At 40.4% G+C, this 18,358-nt stretch overlaps 1 protein-coding gene across 2 annotated transcripts in view; it reads right to left on the reverse strand.

The window, feature by feature from the left end:
- Nucleotides 1-18,358, reverse strand: part of Xrn1 (5'-3' exoribonuclease 1) — a 139,804-nt gene that overhangs the window by 116,868 nt on the left and 4,578 nt on the right. For both annotated transcript variants that reach the window (XM_045136277.1, XM_045136276.1), the window contains exons 2-3: nucleotides 5,385-5,617; nucleotides 1,342-1,439 (exon numbers count right to left, since the gene is read on the reverse strand). In XM_045136277.1, the coding sequence (XP_044992212.1) occupies nucleotides 1,342-1,439; nucleotides 5,385-5,617 (331 nt within the window). The remainder of the gene's footprint in view (nucleotides 1-1,341; nucleotides 1,440-5,384; nucleotides 5,618-18,358) is intronic.

The raw sequence follows: 18,358 nt of genomic DNA on the forward strand, positions 1-18,358 counted from the left end.
GACAGTATCAAAGGAAGGCAAAAGTTTTTCTGCTTATCTTGAAAACAAGTAATGTTGTACCATGTCCTAGCAGATAACACAACTATTTCAAATGTCAATAAATGAAGTCAACACAACAAGGGCAATTTCATGACTTTTAGTATACCATCTATATACTGTACTTTAAGTATATTTATGCAAGTTTAAATTCTAATAACTTCAACTTTTTATCTTTCTTTTGCTTGACTCTAAAATATTTCTGTAAGGCATGCAGCTTTAAGTAGACTGTCAATAATAACAATCATTGTTAATCTGCAACTGTTAACAACTATATTTTTTGAGACAGAGGCTGTAGCCCAGGCTGACCTTGAGCCTGCCATGTAGCAAGGAAGGACCTTGCATTCCTGAATCTCCTGTTTCTAGCTCCTAAGTGCTGGCATTATAAGGTGTGCACTACCACATACCTTTTCTGCAGTGCTGGAACTGAACTCTGGGCTTCATGCATGTTAGACAAATACTCTGCAAACTGATTCCTATCTCCAGCCCAATAACTACTATCTTTAATTGAAATGAAACTGACAGTACAATGATTCTGTCATAAGAAAAACTCAGGTGATCAATTGTTAAAGGTAAACAGCCTTCAGAATAAAACTAATCGTTAATTAAATAAGCAATGTATATCTAAGATAATAACAAAAATTGTTACTGATAGTGAGGAACTTGGAAGAAATGAGTACTATAATAATGCCAGTGAAACTTCCTAAGAGAAAAGGATGTTGCTGTCTATAAAACTGAATTAAACATATTACTGATAACTTTAGTTTCCTTCAGAAATCCTAACTGCCTAGAAGGTAAAGTAGTAAGCAAGCTCCTTGGACTAAAAAATGATTTCTCATCCTGAAACCACCAGTAGGTAAATGAACACAAACCACTGAGTTGGCTTCATACCAATAACTGACCAGAATAGAACTGAAAGACCTTGGAAATTTATTCTAGGACCAGAACTCTATGCATCTGGGAAGAGTCCTGCCATGTATCTTTCCATCATTATCTGAAAACTTTACAGTGGATCTTTATAGAAACACTCGTGCCCAATGTGAGTAAATCATCTCACAATTAGACATAAGTAAGAAAATACAGCCAGTGGAAATAAAAACACATTTTAAAAATTTTTTGCTGGGTGTGGTGGCATACACCTTTAATCCCAGCACTCAGAAGGCAAAAGAGATTGCCATGAATTTGAGGCCACAGTGAATTCCAGGTCAGCATAGGCTAAAGCGAGATCCTACCTAGAAAAACAAAACAAAACAAATTTCAATTTTTACTGTAAGTCTTTCAGAACTTTTCTCTCAGTGAATTTACCTGGTGTAATACAGTTGGAGTCAAACCTGGCCTCTGTGGGCAGAGTTTCTCCCTTCTCTATTGCCTTTTTTATTTTGTCTTCTGCTTCTTTGGCTGACCTTAAAAATTACAAGGAAAAAAATAATTTAAACTTACAGAAAAACAAAAGTAAATATCTTTACACAAACTTGGATAATTAAAAGAATTCATTAACCTGAAGGTTCAAAACTATAAAAGTTTTGATTTAATTAGAATTGATGAGGATGAGCCTATGAATTATTTGTTTTTATTTAAAGAACTGAGATTTTCTCTCTCTCTCTCTTTCTTTCTTTCTTTCTTTCTTTCTTTCTTTCTTTCTTTCTTTCTTTCTTCTTTCTTTCTTTTTTTTTTGTTTTTTTGAGGTAGGGTCTCATTCTAGCCCAGGCTGACCTGGAATTCCCTATGGAGTGTCAGGGTGGCCTTGAACTCACGGTGATCCTCCTACCTCTGCCTCCCAAGGGCTGGGATTAAAGGCGTGCGCCACCACGCCCAGCTAAGAACTGAGATTTTCTTATAAAAAGACTATAAAAGTTGAGCATTAAAACAATAAGCCGGGCGTGGTGGCGCTGGCCTTTAATCTGCTGGGAGGCAGAGGTAGGAGGATCGCCATGAGTTCAAGGCCACCCTGAGACTCCACAGGGAATTCCAGGTCAGCCTGGGCTAGAGTGAGACCCTACCTCAAAAAACCAAAAGAAAAAAAAAACCAATAAAAACATTTAAAAGCATATAGAACATTATAAATACTTAAGTAATTCTATCACAAATACATAGTGAATTTATTCCAGAAACAAGATCAAAGCAGTGAATAGCTGTAAATATTCACTGTATTTGCTACATTTACTGTATTTTTTAAATCTTAATAATTTTACTAAAACATTAATCTCTAGGATTATATGAAAATTTGATTATAAAGTTATGTTTGTGTTTCTTTCTGAAAACACTTAAAATCAACAATAACATTACTTGTGAAAATTATCTCATTTTTAAGACCACAGAATTTACTAGAGAGACCTGGTGCAGATGTCCTCCTGTAACCTCAGCCCTCAGGAGGCTGAAGTAGAAGGTCTACAGAGAAAAACTATTGTTTAGACTCAGAGGCCTGGGTTGGGCATGATGGCACATGATTTTAATCCCAGCACTTGGGAGGCAGAGGTAGGAGGATCACCATAAGTTCGAGTACAGCCTAGGACTACACAGCAAATTCTAGGTCAGCCTGGACTAGAGCAAGACCCTACCTTGATAAAACACACACACATAAAAGAGGAACCCTTCTACACTGCTGGTGGGAATGCAATCTGGTCCAGCCATTGTGGAAATCAGTGTGGAGGTTCCTACGACAGCTAAAAATAGATCTACCATATGACCCAGCTATAGCACTTCTAGGCATATAGCCTAAGGACTCATCTCATTACCTTAGAGATACTTGCTCAACCATGTTTATTGCTACTCAATTTATAATAGCTGGGAAATGGAACCAGCCTAGATGTCCCTCAACTGATGAGTGGATAATGAAGATGTGGCACATTTATACAATGGAGTTCTACTCAGTGGTAAAGAAAAATGAAGTTATGAAATTTGCAGGAAAATGGATGGACCTGGAAAGGATTATACTAAGTGAGGTAACCCAGGCCCAGAAAGCCAAACGCCACATGTTCTCTCTCATGTGTGGATCCTAGCTACAGATGACTGGGCTTATGTGTAAGAATGAAAATACTTAGTAGCAGAGGCCAGTAAGTTGAAAAGGAGACATAAAGGGAAGAGAAAGGAAGGGAGGAGGGAACTTAATAGGTTGATATTGTATATATGTAAGTACAATGATTGTTATGGGGAGGTAATATGATGGAGAATGGAATTTCAAAGGAGAAAGTAGGGAGGGGAATTAACACAGGATTTTTTATAATCATGGAAAATGCTATTAAAAATTTAAAACACACACACACACACACACACACACACACACACACAGAATCAGAGGCCTGGATTTCAATACAGATCTCCCAACTACTCTATGGCTTCTTAAACAGCTTTGCAGCACACCAGAATGTCACATGGTAAGCTCTATGCTGAAGAGCTTCTCTAGCCATGCAATTACCAGCTCTGTCTACTATGTCCTGAATTCCAGTGTGATAAATCAACTTCTCTCCATATTTAACTTCTCTCTCACCAACCCCTTCAACCCAAGAAACAAATAACCTGGAATAACAAGTCCTTTGTAATTTCTGCAATATATTTTCCTGCATTCCTTCTTTTTTCTTTAATGCAACAAAAGATTATTCAAAGTAACCATATTATGTTTTGAGATATAACAAAAAAGTGATTCCCAGTCTCAGAGATTACATTGAACTGGAGAGAGAAAATTAAACAGCTACATAGTAATAATGCTTGGGACAGGGACAAGGTAACACTGATGAACATCTGTAAAGATAACAGCAACACAGGTCAGGACAGTAGATGAAAAGATGATGAAAATGAGTGTATAGATATGATGATCTTAAGAGACTATAGTAGGTCATGGATGTGGGGAATGAAAAAGAGGAAGGAGTCTAAATTACTCTTAGACTTTTGGGTTAAGCAGCTAAGTACATGGTAGGAAACTAGTTAAATAGAAAGAAGGCTGTTTTGAGGGAAAGATGAGTTCAGATCTAAGCATTTTAAGTGTGGAATGTATCTTGGGCTATATAGAAGGAGACACTCACTAAGTATTTGGTTATAAAGAAACCTAGAGATAAACTTGGGAGTCATTAGGAGAGACACAGTCATCAAAGCCATCAGATGAGATTGCTCAGGGCTCTGGATAGAATCTTAAGAGAGAAGCATTAGCATTTAAGTTGGGAAACTCCTGGAAATTGTACTTAAGTCTTGAATGGGCCTTAATCTTATTTTAGTATAAGAAGGTCTTTGCTGCTGGGCATGGTGGCACATGCCTTTAATCCCAGCACTTGGGAGGCAAAGGTAGGAGGATCACCATGAGTTCGAGACCACCCTGAGACTACATAATGAATTAGAGGTTAGCCTGGGCTACAGTAAAATCCTACTTCAAGAAAAAAAAAGTCCTTGCCTTCAAGAATCATCTCATAATCCAATATTTTCAGTCTCTTTTTTTCCTCTTGCTATTTAAACCGACATTCTGCCATTTACCTCTTACTCTCACTGAAACCCTTCAAGACACTCTCCTAACTTCCTTGATGACTTTATATTTGATATGTAAAGACCTTTTCCCATGCTTTTGGTCTGTCATTGGGATTAAAAGTGTTATTCATTATGTTAATACTCCATCAAAAATTTGGTAATAACTGCTTTCTTAGCTTTATTCCTGCTATCCACAAAGAAGAAGTATATAGTCTGCTTTCACTGTTACTTAGGTATTACAATTCTCTTTGCCCTTTTAAGATCCTTTTACCCTTTTGCTTTTGTAAAATTGGTGTTGATAATAACAATTTCCTAACTGAACCTTCTACCCACAGTCTATTAATCACCTAATCTCACTTGCCTTTCCTCCGAACCAGAGCCCATACTTGTTCAAAATCAGCATCACGGAAAATATCTGGCCATTCAATAAAGGTTTGTTGGATTAAATGTCAATAATGCTCTTATTAATAATAATCTCCCAATTTCCTCTGCAGTTACTAGACCAAGGCAGATCACTACAGAAGCTTTGCTCTACTTTGAAATTATCAAGAAAAGTTATGTACACAGTGGGAGTGGTGGCTCATGCCTTTAACCCCAGCACACAGGAGGGAGGTAGAGGTAGGAGGATCACGGTGAGTTCGAGGACAGACTCAGACTACATAGTGAATTCCAAGTCCAGGTCAGCCTGGACTAGAGTAAGAGTAAGACTCTATCTCGAAAAAGAAAAAAAAAAGGACGGCGGAATTTATATGAAACATAGATCAGCTTTGAGAAATGCTTTACTGGAATAACTGATGACATATAATGTGAGATATTCTTTCTTTAGGAATCTGAGTAGGAAATAGACATGAACAGAAGATATACTGATCAAATCAATTATTTTAAAACATTTTTACCTAAAACGCCTCCCACGCTGCTGGTTCATTTTTGCTCGAGGAGCCACACCATCAACAGCCATAAAGAACACTTTCCTAGGTTTAATAATGCGAAACAACACCTCCAAGTAGTGAAAAATATCACTAAAGATTTTATCATCTGAAATTCTGAAGTGAACATCATCATCATTAGGATGGGAGCATTGGTGAATAATTCCATTCATATCCAGGTATAAGTTGTCAAATTCTGGAATCTAAAAAGCAAAGAAAAATACTACCGATCATTAGTTACAATCAGCTATAACTGTATCGATATATGGAAAACATGATTATTCAATGGTAAAGAAAAAGATGTTATATACTCTGATTATATAAAAACATGAATAAGTAACCACAATTAGGTAAAGTAAGTAAAGAAAAAAAACCCAGGAAATTGGTATTATGGAGACATGTGGTTATATAATGGATCAATAACTTGATCAAATTTACTATGAAGAAATTATACACAGAACCTCAGGAAATGCCCAAAATAATGCTTGGTTACTTCACTTTTTGCTACTAGGCATCACAAAATCTGAGTTTCCTTTATAAACAGGCAAAACAATGTCCTTTTCTATCAAAAGGTTGTGCATAAAAGGTTATAGAAAGATTTTATAAAGGTCTGTTGTCTATTTGATTTCACTGGAACAGAGTCACTTAATTTGATTATTTGATTATGTTTTTAAGTTGGTAACTTTAATATATGAATGCATTACAAGCTGGTCATATTTCCATCAGGTTATCCTCTCATTCCCTCTCTCCCTGCTTGCATGAAAGCCTGATTCACCCTGAGTTCAATTCTCCAGCACCCATGAAACAGCTGGGCATGGCCATGCATGCCTGTAACCCTAGTCCTGTGTGCAGCTGAGGCTGGGATATTTGCTGATGCTCATGAAAACTGCAGCTCTAAGTATAAAGATAGACTCTTATCACAAAAATGTGTGGATGAGCAAGAGGAGGACATCTGCTGTTCTCCTTTGACCTCCATGGGTTGCACAGTGTGTGTACACACCACATACACTAAACAATGCTACACATACAAAACAAACAGAAAAAGAGTGATGGAAGAAAATTGGCCCTCAATGACTTCAAAGTAATAAAATAGTCTGATTGAAGCAAACAGTTCCAAGTATATGTGGAAATGTTGTATAGAAGAGGCAGTTCACTGGGGCATGGTGGATCACACTTATAATTCCAGTACTTGGGAAACGGAGGTAGGAGGAGTGCAGTGAGTTTAATGACAGCCTGGGCTACAGAGTGAGTTCCAGGTCAGCTTGGGCTAGAGTGAGACCCTGCCTCAAAAACATACAAACAGAGCTGGAGAGTTGGCTTAGCAGTTAAGGCACTTGCCTACAAATCCAAAGGACCTAGGTTCAATTCTCCAGGACCCATGTATGCCAGATATAGAAGGTGGCAATGCATCCGGAGTTCATTTGCAGCAGCTAATGGTGCAGGTGTGCCCATTCTCTCTTTCTCTCTGTCTGCTTCTTTCTCTCTCAAATATATATATATGTAAATAAATAAAACCAAAAAGAAGAGCCATTTAAAATCAGTGAAAAAGACAGGGTACCTACCTGTATTGAAACAAAATAAAACTGTATCATATGTTACAATAAAATTTTTCGGAAGTTAAAAATAAGAACAGTGGGGTTGGAGAAATGGCTTAGCAATTAAGGCATTTGCCTGCAAAGTCAGTTTCCCAATTTGACTCTCCAGGACCCATGTAAGCCGATGCACAAGGGGGCGCATGATTTGGAGTTTGTTTGCAGTTGCTGGAGGCCCTAGTGTTCCCATTCTCTCTCTCTCTCTCTCTCTCTTAAATAAATAAATAAATAAAAATGTATAAAAGAAATAAGCACAGTGGCACATGCTTCCTAGCTACTTAGGAGACTGAGGACAGAAGTACTGCTTGAGCCCAGTAGTTCAAGGCCATCCTGAACAACTAATCAAGACCCTGTCTCAAACACACATGCACACTAATCTTAGGATATGGGGAATCCCAAAGCGTAAATGAACAAATAGTGGACTGGCTATCTGAAAACGTATTGTTTTAAATCTATAAAGCAAGTTGGGCATGGTGGTTTTACATCTGTAATCCTAGAAATTGGGAGGCAGAAGTAGAAGGATTGCTGCAAATTCAATGCCATCCTGAGCTACACAAGAAGTTCCAGTGTAGCCAGAGCTACATAGGGAGACCCTATCTCAAAAAAAAAAAAAAAAAAAAAGGTAATTTTTTGGTTTTATTTTGTTTTTGAGACAGGATCTCATTAGTCCAGGGCAATACATAGCTCAGATGTCCTTGACTCCTGATCCTCTGGTCTCTACCTCCAAGTGCCAGGATCACAGGCCCAGCCAGAGAGTGGTGTTATCTCAGCATTGGCAATGTTTTCAAGATATGCATATTTTCATGTTATTAAAAGTAAAAGTTATTGGAGGCTGGCCCTGAAAATAGGCATAGTGGGACATGCCCTTAATGCCAGCACTTGGGAGGCAGAAGTAGGAGCATAACCATGAGTTTGAGGTCACCTGAGATTACATAGTGAATTGCAGGGAAACCTGGGCTAGAGCAAGACCCTGTCTCAAAACCTGCCCCTCCCCTCAAAAAGCCCTTTGCTTGAATACTTGAAGCATGTAAATCTCTGACTCAGAATTTTTCTGTGGCATGTGTATATGTGTGGTGTGTGCACATGTATGCATCTTCCTTTGAGTGGGTGCATGTGTATTTTTGTGTAAGGGCCAGAGGTTAACAATGGGCATCTTCCTCAGTTGGTTTCCATATTTATTGGGACAGTTTCTAACTGAACCCAGAACTCACAGATTCAGCTAGTTTCCAAGGATGCACTACCACGTGCAGTATAACATGAGTGCTGGGGGTCCAAGTTCAGGTCCTCCTGTTGGCACAGCAGGCATTTCACTGACTGAACCACCCGACTCTCATCTGGGAGTTCCAGTATTGGAAATGTCTTCTGAGAAATCATTAGCTTACATATAAAAATGGAAACAATACAAATGCCCAATAACAGAAAACTGATACTGGTATTCCCAAACAGTACAAAACTATATACCAACCACAAATTATGATACATGTGATCAGTGCCAAAAGTAGAATATAAAACAAGTACATTATTATCCTATCATCAAAAATATTTATCACATGGGGCTGGAGAGATTGCTCAGTGGTTAAGGTGCATGCTTGTGAAGCATGAGGACCCATGTTTGACTCTTCAGATCCCGCATAGTCCAGATGTACAAGGTGACACAAGCACAGAAGGTTGCACATGCGCCCAAGGTGGCGCACATGTCTGGACTTTGATGACAACGGCTGGAGGCCCTGACGCACCAATTCTCTCTTTCATAAAAGAAAAAAGACCAGCCCGTTGGACTTGCCTCAAAAAAAAAAAAAAAAATTACATATAGTTGTGTGTGAGAAGGAAAAAACTCAGTAGCAGAGGCCAGTAAGTTAAAAAGGAGATATAAAGGGAAGAGAAAGGAAGGAAGGAGGGTACTTAATAGGTTGTTAAAGTATATATGTAAGTAGAAGAATAGATAAATGGGGGTGAAAAGGCCCAAAGTGAGGTCAGGGGAAGAGACTGAGTAAAGGAAAGGCTAATCAAAATCTAAGAGGATGCAAATAAATCATATGGAATCCTCTGGTTTCAGACAATGGAACACTCAGGAGCCATAGATTGTTGTTAGAAAATTTTCAGTGCCAGGGATGGGATACCTCCACTGAGTTGTTGGCCAGGGAGTTCCCTGATGCCCCCAAAACATTACAGGCCATTGACGAGGCCCTTGGTTTCCCACCAGGAATAGATGGTAAGACCCTATTGCTGAAGACTTCACATACTTGGGCTGCAAGGCCACTGAGAAATCCTGCTGGAACTGAGCTGATAACCTCCTCCATGTAGACCAGCTGACAGAAAGCTAGAAGAAGCTATTCAGCATGCAGTTCAATGGGAGAGACAGAAATCACCAGTGAAGATACTCAACAGTGGACACTGCAAGTCTTATAATTGGCCAGCCAGGCCAAATGAGCCAACAGGTGCAATAGTGGCACATCTGTCATGGTGGAAACCAACTGCCCTCTAATGGACTAGAGGCCATGCAAGAGGTGGCCGAAAGAATGTAAGAGCCAAAGGAAGGGAAGGACTCCTTACAATGTGCTCCCTCCAGACACAAAATGGCCTGGATATCCATGACCTCACAGTGCCTGACACTACCTACACAAGACCATCATAAGAGGAGGAAAAGATCATGACATCAAAATAAGAGAGACTGATTGAGATGGGGAGGGGATATGATGGAGAATGGAATTTCAAAGGGGAAAGTTGGGGGGGGGGAGTATTACCATGGGATATTTTTTTCAATTTTTTTTTGTTTATTTTTATTTACTTACTTGAGAGTGACAGATAGAGAGAGAAAGAGGAAGAGAGAAAAAGAGAGAGAAGCCGGGCGTGGTGGTGCATGCCTTTAATCCCAGCACTCAGGAGGCATAGGTAGGAGGATCTCCGAGAGTTCAAGGCCACCCTGAAACTACATAGTGAATTCCAGGTCAGCCTGAGCCATAGTGAGACCCTACCTCGAAAAACCAAAAAAAAAAAAAAAAAAAAAGAAAAGAAAAGAAAAAGAAAAAGAAAAAGAGAGAGAGAGAGAATGGGCGCGCCAGGGCCTCTAGCCGCTGCAAATGAACTCCAGACGCATGCAACCCCTTGTGCATCTGGCTAACGTGGGTCCTGGGAAATTGACCCTCGAACCAGGGTCCTTAGGCTTCACAGGCAAGCGCTTAACCACTAAGCCATCTCTCTAGCCCTACCATGGGATATTTTTTATAATCATAGAAAATGTTAATAAAAACTGAAAAAAAAAGAAAAAAAATATTACATATAGATGTGTATAAAAAGCTTAGCAGTTAAGGTCTTTGTCTGCAAAGCCAAAGGACCTTGGTTTGATTTCCCTGGACCTATATAAGCCAGACACACAGGGGGTATATGCATCTGGAGTTCGTTTGCAGTGGCTGGAGGCCCTGGCGTGCCCATTCTCTCTCTTCCTCTCAAACAAATAAAGTTAAAAAAAAAAAAGCATTGTTAGGGCTGGAGAGATAGCTTAGAAAGTTAAGGTATTTGCTTGCAAAGCCAAAGGACCCCAGTTCAAATAACTAGGACCCACGTAAACCAGATGTACAAGATGCCGTATGCATCTGGAGTTGATTTGCAGTGGCCAGAAGCCCTGGTGCACCCATTCTTTCTCTCTATCTGCCCCCCTGTCTCTCTCTCTCTCAAATAAATAAATAAATAAAATGTTAAAAATAAAGACATTAGTCAGGTGCAGTGACACACACATTTAATCCCAGCACTCGGGAGGCTAAGGTAGGAGGATTGCTATGAGTTTGAGGGCACCCTGAGACTACATAGTTAATTCCAGGTCGGCCTGGGCTAGAGTGAAACCCTACCTCTAAATAAATAAATAAAGACATTACTAGTGGCTAGCAATGGATGATGGAATTTCAGTTGCCTGTTACTTTCTTCTACCCATCTGGCTTTACATGGGTGGCTATGGAATTGAACCCCAATCAACAGGCATTACAAGTAAGTGCCTTTGTCATCTCCTAAGACCACTGAATTTTGTATTTAAAAAACATGGGGCTAGAGCTGGGAATGGTGGCACACACCTTTAATCCCAGCACTTGGGAGGCAGAGGTAGGAGGATTGCCACACTGAGACTACATAGTGAATTCCAGGTCAGCTTGAGTTACAGTGAGACCGTACAAAAAAAAAAAAAAGTAAAAGAAAAACATGGGACTAGAGAGATGGCTTAACGGTTAAGGCACTTGCCTATGACGTCTAAGGACCCAGGTGTGATTCTCCAGGTCCCATGTAAGCCAGATGCACAAGACACATACATCTGGAATGTGTTTGCAGTGGCTGGAGGCCCTGTTGTGTGCATTCTGTCTCTCTCTCTAATAAATAAATAACATATTTTTAAAACATTTTTTTAGGGGCTGGAGAGATTTCTCAGTGGTTAAAGGCACTTGCTTACAAAGCCTAATAGCCTGGGTTTGGTTCCACAGTACCCATGTAAAGTTAGACACACAAAGTGGTACACACATAGCAGCAGGAAACACTGATGCGCCCATTTTCTCTCTTTGATAAATATTTTAAAACAAACAAAAACAAATTAGACCAATATAGTGTTAATTTCTGTACAATTCCAACTTAACATCGTAAATTGGGATATTTTTTTCCAAAATTGACAGCACAGCTAAATTTCCAAAATACAAATTGTAATATGTGCACATATATATCAAAAGAACAATAATAACAGCATGTTATTCATCAATAGCAAAATAGCTGTTTTGTTTTATTTCAAGGTAGGATCTCACTGTAGTCTAGGCTGACCTAGAATTCACTATGTAGTCTCAGGTGGCCTCAAACTCATGGTGATCTCCTACCTCTGCTTCTCAAGTGCTGGGATTAAAGGCATGAGCCACCATGGCTGGCTGCAAAGTATTTTTCCCCCCTTTAATTTATTTTTTTTATTGGCAATCAAAACAGCTTTTTTTTACTTTTAAAAATAATGAGCACATAAAAGATTTATGATCTGAAAACCTTCACTACCATTTTTTCTTATAGAAAGTCAGTATTTTAAAATTCTCTTACCCTTCAGATTAGTAAAACACAGAATTACTAAGCAATCATTGACCAGTGTTGCTTGTTCAGAGATGAATGACGAAAAATGTAGCCTATCTTTTTAGAGTTAGACATATTTTTAATTTCTTTTTTTTTTTTTTTTGTGGTTGAGAGAGACAAAGAGAAAAGAGAGAGAGAGAAAGAGAATGGATACACCAGGACCTCTAGTCACTGCAAACAACCTCCAGACGTATGCACCACCATGTTCATCTGGCTTACGTGGGTCCTGGAGAATCAGACCTGGGTCATTTGGTTTTGCAGGCAAGCACCTTAACTGCTAACCCATCTCTCCAGCCCTAGAGTTAAACATTCTAAGGATCATTGATTCTGTTCATTTCTCCCAACACATCTAATTTTGTTTTCTTTTTTAGGGCAAGGAACCATGTTTATTGAAGGAAAAAAAGTAAAAGAACGAAAGCTCTCTGAACCAGCAGAGGGGACCTGAAGAAGCTGCCTCTAGTTTTGTTTTCTAATTTAACATCCATGTTCCTAGAATCTTTCTGTTTCAAGCCATCTTTTTCTATACCCCCAGTTCTCCTTTTCTAGCATAGGCCTTCAGATTTCCAATTAAACAGCATGCTTCTAGTTTTCTCTTTCACCACTGCTCAGCCATTTTCTTCTAAAATATGATCCAATCATGTTGTTTTCTTACTTAGGGGCTACAAGATATTACACATCCTGGTGGCTAAGTGGTTAAGGCACTTGTCTTCAAAACCTAAGGACCTGGATTCAATCCCCCAGTACCCATATAAAGCCAGATGTGCCAAGTGGTGCATGCATCTGGAGTTTGCTTGCAGTGCCTGGAGGCCCTGGTTTGACTACTCTCTCTGCCTCTGTTCTATCTCTCTGCTTGCAAATAAATAAAAATACAAAAAACAGATATTACAAATCCTAGTATGATAAAAGGGCTTCATGATTCTGCTGCTATCTTTCCAGCCAAGTATATATACTTTCCTATTTCCTTATTACTGTAGTTACCTTCCTGTTGCTAGGACAAAGCACCTGACAAAAGCAGCTGGTGGGAAGAAAGTTTTTATTTTAGCTTATAGTCTTGAAGGAAGTTTTATGATGGCAGAGAAAAGCATGGTATAAGCAGAGGCTGAACATCATTTCCTTGCCACAGCAGATAGAAAATAGCAACAGATGAACGAACCAAACTAATATTGGCAAACTAGGGCTAATAAACGTTAATGCCCACTCCCAGAAACACACCTCCTCCAGCAAGGCTCTACCTCCCAAAATGCCACCAGCTGGGGACCAAGCATTAGAACACAAGAGTTTATGGAGGACATTTGACTCAAACCATCATATTGTATCTCTGGCCCACATAAATTCATGACCATCAGGATGTAAAAATGCTGGCTATAGTTTCTGAATGTGCTGGCCTGGCTTGAGCATTCATGATTTTATAGATGATATTTCTATTGGCTGAAATGCTGTTCAATCCTTCCTGTTCTTCCCCCTACTAACCTGGATTTTGACTCATCCTTCCAAGTTCATCCCAAGCACCTATGTCTCTACACTAGCTCGAGACCTCAGGTTTTCCATATTTACCATAGGTGGAATGACAGTCCCTTCTGTGTGCACACCAGAGAACCATCTCAGGTCCTTGCCTTCCACCTTGAGGCAATGCCTCTCATTATTGTTTAGTGCTGCATTAGACAGGCTACCTGGTCCCCCAGTTTTCAGGGAAATTCTACTATCTCTGCCCCATCTCACAGTAGGTATGCAAGGATTATAGACCTGCTAAAGCATTTGGTGTTTTATGTTAGTTTTAGGGATCAAAACTCAGATATTCATGCTTGTGTGGTAAGTGAAATATCCCCAGCCCTAAATCATGTTATGTTTGTATATTTTGAAATTTTTTATTTATCTACCTGTACACAAGCTACTGCCTCTGTATATAAACATCAGGTACTTGTGCCAGTTTTTTTTTTAAACATTTTGTTTATTTTTATTTATTTGAGACTGACAGACAGATAGAAAGAGGCAGAGAGACAGAGAGAATGGGTGCGCCAGGGCCTCCAGCCACTGCAAACAAACTCCAGATGTGTGCGTCCCCTTGTGCATATGGCTAACGTGGGTCCTTAGGCTTCACAGGCAAGTGCTTAACCACTAAGCCATCTCTCCAGCCCACTTGTGCCAGTTTTGCATTAAGCTTGGGTGGCTTGGGAACGGAACCTGGGTTTATAAGCTTTAGAAGCAAGCATCTTTAGCTGTTTGGTGAACTTCCTAGCCCCATGTTATGCATATTTTATCATAATTTTTTTTTGTGTGTGTAGTATGTGTGGTGTAGTGTGTATGTAAAGCAGATGTGCATGGAGCAAGCATATGCAGACACCAGAGAATGTTGGGTGTCCTGCTCTATCTTGCTCCCACTTGTTTCCTTGAGATGGAGTCTATCTCATCGAGCCCAGAGCTTCTGTTTTAGATAGCTGACCAGTAAGCCTTGGCAATTTCCCTATTTCCACTTCTTCATGCCCCACAAGTTTGGGGTTACAGGCATGTGTGGCCACACATAATTGTTTTGTTTGTTTTTTGTTTTTCGAGGTAGGGTCTCACTCTAGCTGAGGCTGACCTGGAATTCACTATGTAGTCTCAGGGTGGCCTCGAACTCACGGTGATCCACCTACCTCTGCCTCCTGAGTGCTGGGATTAAAGGCATGTACCACCATGCCTGGCTCTGACTTTTTGGAGGAGGGGCAGGGGGGTCACACATAACTTTTAGATGTGTGCTAAGGACCAAACTCAGCTGCTCTCAAGCCCTCTCAAATCCTGAAGCTTGTGTGGCAAGTGCTCTTACCGCCTGAGCTAGTTCCCCAACCCCTTTATCACACATTTTAAAAAATGGTGAAGGCTCTAAAGTATGTATTATCAATAGTAACAATATTGCCTCAAGTGGGGCCAAAATTGCTATGAATGTATAAAAAATAAAGTGCCATAGCATATAAAGATATAAAGCACATGTGTGGATCTGGGTGTGGTGGTGTATGCCTCTCATGGCACTCAGGAGGCTGAAGCAGATGTGCTGCTAGTTTGAGGCCAGCCTATGCTACAGAGTGAGATTCTGTCTCAAACAAAAACAAAGTTCACCTGTAGTACTAGAATTGAATGAAATGGGACAGGAGTAGGAGGGGAAAAAAAGTCTAAGTTTCCTAGAGGAGAATAGTTTAAAAAAACAAAACATGTTTCCAAATCCATATCCATCATTTACTAGTTCTGTAACAACTTTGGGTAACACTCTTTTTGTGACTTAGTTTTCAGGTTCAAAAATCAAGAAAAAAAGATACTGTAGGGTTGGTATAGTGTGGCTGGTAGCATTCACACCTCTTTAAACACAGCACTTGGGAGATGGGAGGAAGGACCAGGACTTCCAAGGTCATTCTGTGTTGTATAGCATGTTTAGGCCAGGTACATGAGATTCTACCTCAAAAATACCCCAAAACAAAATAATACTGATTGCTAAGATTACATGTGAAAATGCATGTGTGTAAAACATTTTAAAAAGTTTCTAGGGCTGGAGAGATGGCTTAGCGGTTAAGCGCTTGCCTGTGAAGCCTAAGGACCCCGGTTTGAGGCTCGGTTCCCCAGGTCCCACGTTAGCCAGATGCACAAGGAGGCGCACGCGTCTGGAGTTCGTTTGCAGAGGCTGGAAGCCCTGGCGTGCCCATTCTCTCTCTCTCCCTCTATGTGTCTTTCTCTCTGTGTCTGTTGCTCTCAAATAAATAAATAATTGAAAAAAAAAGTTTCTAGCCGGGCGTGGTGGCGCACGCCTTTAACCCCAGCATTCGGGAGGCAGAGGTAGGAGGATTGCCATGTGTTCAAGGCAACCCTGAGATGACAGAGTTAATTCCAGGTCAGCCTGGACCAGAGTGAGACCCTACCTTGAAACCCCCCTCCAAAAAAAAACGTTTCTAGACCACAAGTGTTTGAATAATTTTTACCTATTTTAATGGCAATTTTAATCTAGCAAGATTATAATTACAAACAGAACTTTATATGCTCTAAGAGTTTACAATATAAAGATGCCTGATCTAGTATATTTGTTTACATTTTTTCCTTTCCCAAAATCCTCTAGGAGGCCTTAGCCAACAACAGATAAAGGAGGCCTAGGAGAGCTGGGCATGGTGGCGCATGCCTTTAATCCCAGCACTCGGGAGGCAGAGGTAGGAGAATCGCCGTGAGTTCGAGGCCACCCTGAGACTCCATAGTGAATTCCAGGTCAGCCTGGGCTAGAGTGAGACCTTACCTTGAAAAACCAAAAAAAAAAAAAAAAAAAAAAAAAGGAGGCCTAGGGGCTGGAGTAACAGTTCAGTGGTTAAAGGCACTTGCTTGTTCAAGCCTGATGGCCCAAATTTGGTCCCACAGTACCCACATGAAGCCAGATGCAAGAGGCATACATCTGGAGTTCATTTGCAGTGGCAGAAGGGCCTGGTGTACCCATACTCTTTCATAGATAGAGACAGATAATAGGTAGGTAGGTAGACAGATGTAAGTAGGAAGCCTAGGGAAAACTCAGAATATTGTATCAGAAGCTAAAACAACAATTGTACCTGGTAACAAATTGGTAAAGCCGCAAGCTCTAAAGATTATGTAAAGAATGAGCTGCTGCTAGGGAAGAAATGTAATTGCATATATATATAAGTTATATATTGTATATTACATGACATTTATATGCATATAATATATAAAAGAAAAAAGTTTATTTACATATATCCTCTCCCCCTTCTCTCTTTGTACAGGGCTTCACTCATGTTGGTCAAGTATTATACCACTGAAGACACCCATGACCAACAATGATGAAGAAAATGTGAAGTGGCTGGGTGTGATGGTGCACGTCCTTAATCCCAGCACTCAGGAAGCAGAGGTAGGAGGATTGCTTTGAGTTCGAGACCAGCCTGAGACTACATATTGAATTCCAGGTCAGCCTGGGATACAGCAAGATCCTACCTCGAAGAAAAAATAAAGGGGAGATAACTGTTACCCTCTCCCTTCTCAGTGGTGGTGCAACTGACTCTAAAGGCAAATCAGCAACTAATCAACAGTGAAATGAAACTGTCACTGGTAGCAGGAAATGAAACTAAACATGGCCTTTGGCAGCAGGGTAGCCTGAGGAGTCCCTCTCAGACCCTACTCAGGGGCAGGAGGTCCTTGCCATCTCTCATGGAAAAGAATATCATGATGAATCAGACTGAAGCAAAGTTAGTGAATTAATTAAGACAAGATGCACTTGAAGAAACTGTTCGCAGTAGGAGAGGATACCTAAGTGTCTCTCTCCCTCTCACATACACAAACACACACACACACACACACACACACACACGATCATAGAGGCTTTGAAGCTGCTTACTTATTTGCAAGGAAAGAGGGAGAGAAGGAAAGAGAAAGCCAGAATGGGCTGTGCCAAGGCCTCTTGAGCCTGCAAACTCCAGATGTACGTGCTACTTTGTGCTCTGGCTTTACGTGGGTATTGGGGAACTGAACAGGGGATGTCAGACTTTGTAATTAAGCACCTTAACTGCTTAGCCATCTCTCTAGTCCCCCCCACACACACTTTTTTTTTTTTTTTTGAGGCAGGTTCTTACTCTAGACCAGGTTAACCTGGAACTCTGTAGCTCCAGACTAGGGTCAAACTCATCTTCCTACCTCAGCCTCCTGAGTGTTGAAACTAAAGGCATGCACTACCAAACCTGGTTGAAGAGAGACTTTTAATGGACACTATGCAAGCTTGCAAGTGAAGGAGTGTAGAAACTAAAAGCACAGATCTTGAGCCGAGTGTAGTGGTGCACATCTTTAATCCCAGCACTTGGGAGGCAGAGGTATGAGGACTGCTGTGAGTTTGAGACCAGCCTGAGACTACATAGTGAATTCCAGGTCAGCCTGGGCTAGAGTGAGACCCTACCATGAAAAACCAAACCAAAACAAAAAAAAAGGCCAGGTGTGGTGGTGCATGCCTTTAATCCCAGCACTTGGAAGGCTGAGGTAGGATGATCACTCTGAGTTTGAGGCCACTCTGAGACTCACAGTGAATTCCAGGTCAGCCTAAACAACAACAAAAAGCACAGATCAGAGAACCATTACTAATACACAAGGTCACAAGGATGGACTTAAGATATAGCTCATTAGCTATTTTAACAATCTCACTTGTGACACTTCTTAGAATGGGAACTACAGTCCTTTTGTAGGTTGTCTGGTTACTAACAATTTCTGGGTGTCTGCCAGCAAGAACTGGAAATCAGAACCAGAAGAGTGAGGAGAATCCTTTCCTTT

The sequence above is a fragment of the Jaculus jaculus genome, chromosome 17 (genome assembly GCF_020740685.1).
Source record: "Jaculus jaculus isolate mJacJac1 chromosome 17, mJacJac1.mat.Y.cur, whole genome shotgun sequence".
In the NCBI taxonomy this organism is placed as follows: Eukaryota; Metazoa; Chordata; class Mammalia; order Rodentia; family Dipodidae; genus Jaculus; species Jaculus jaculus.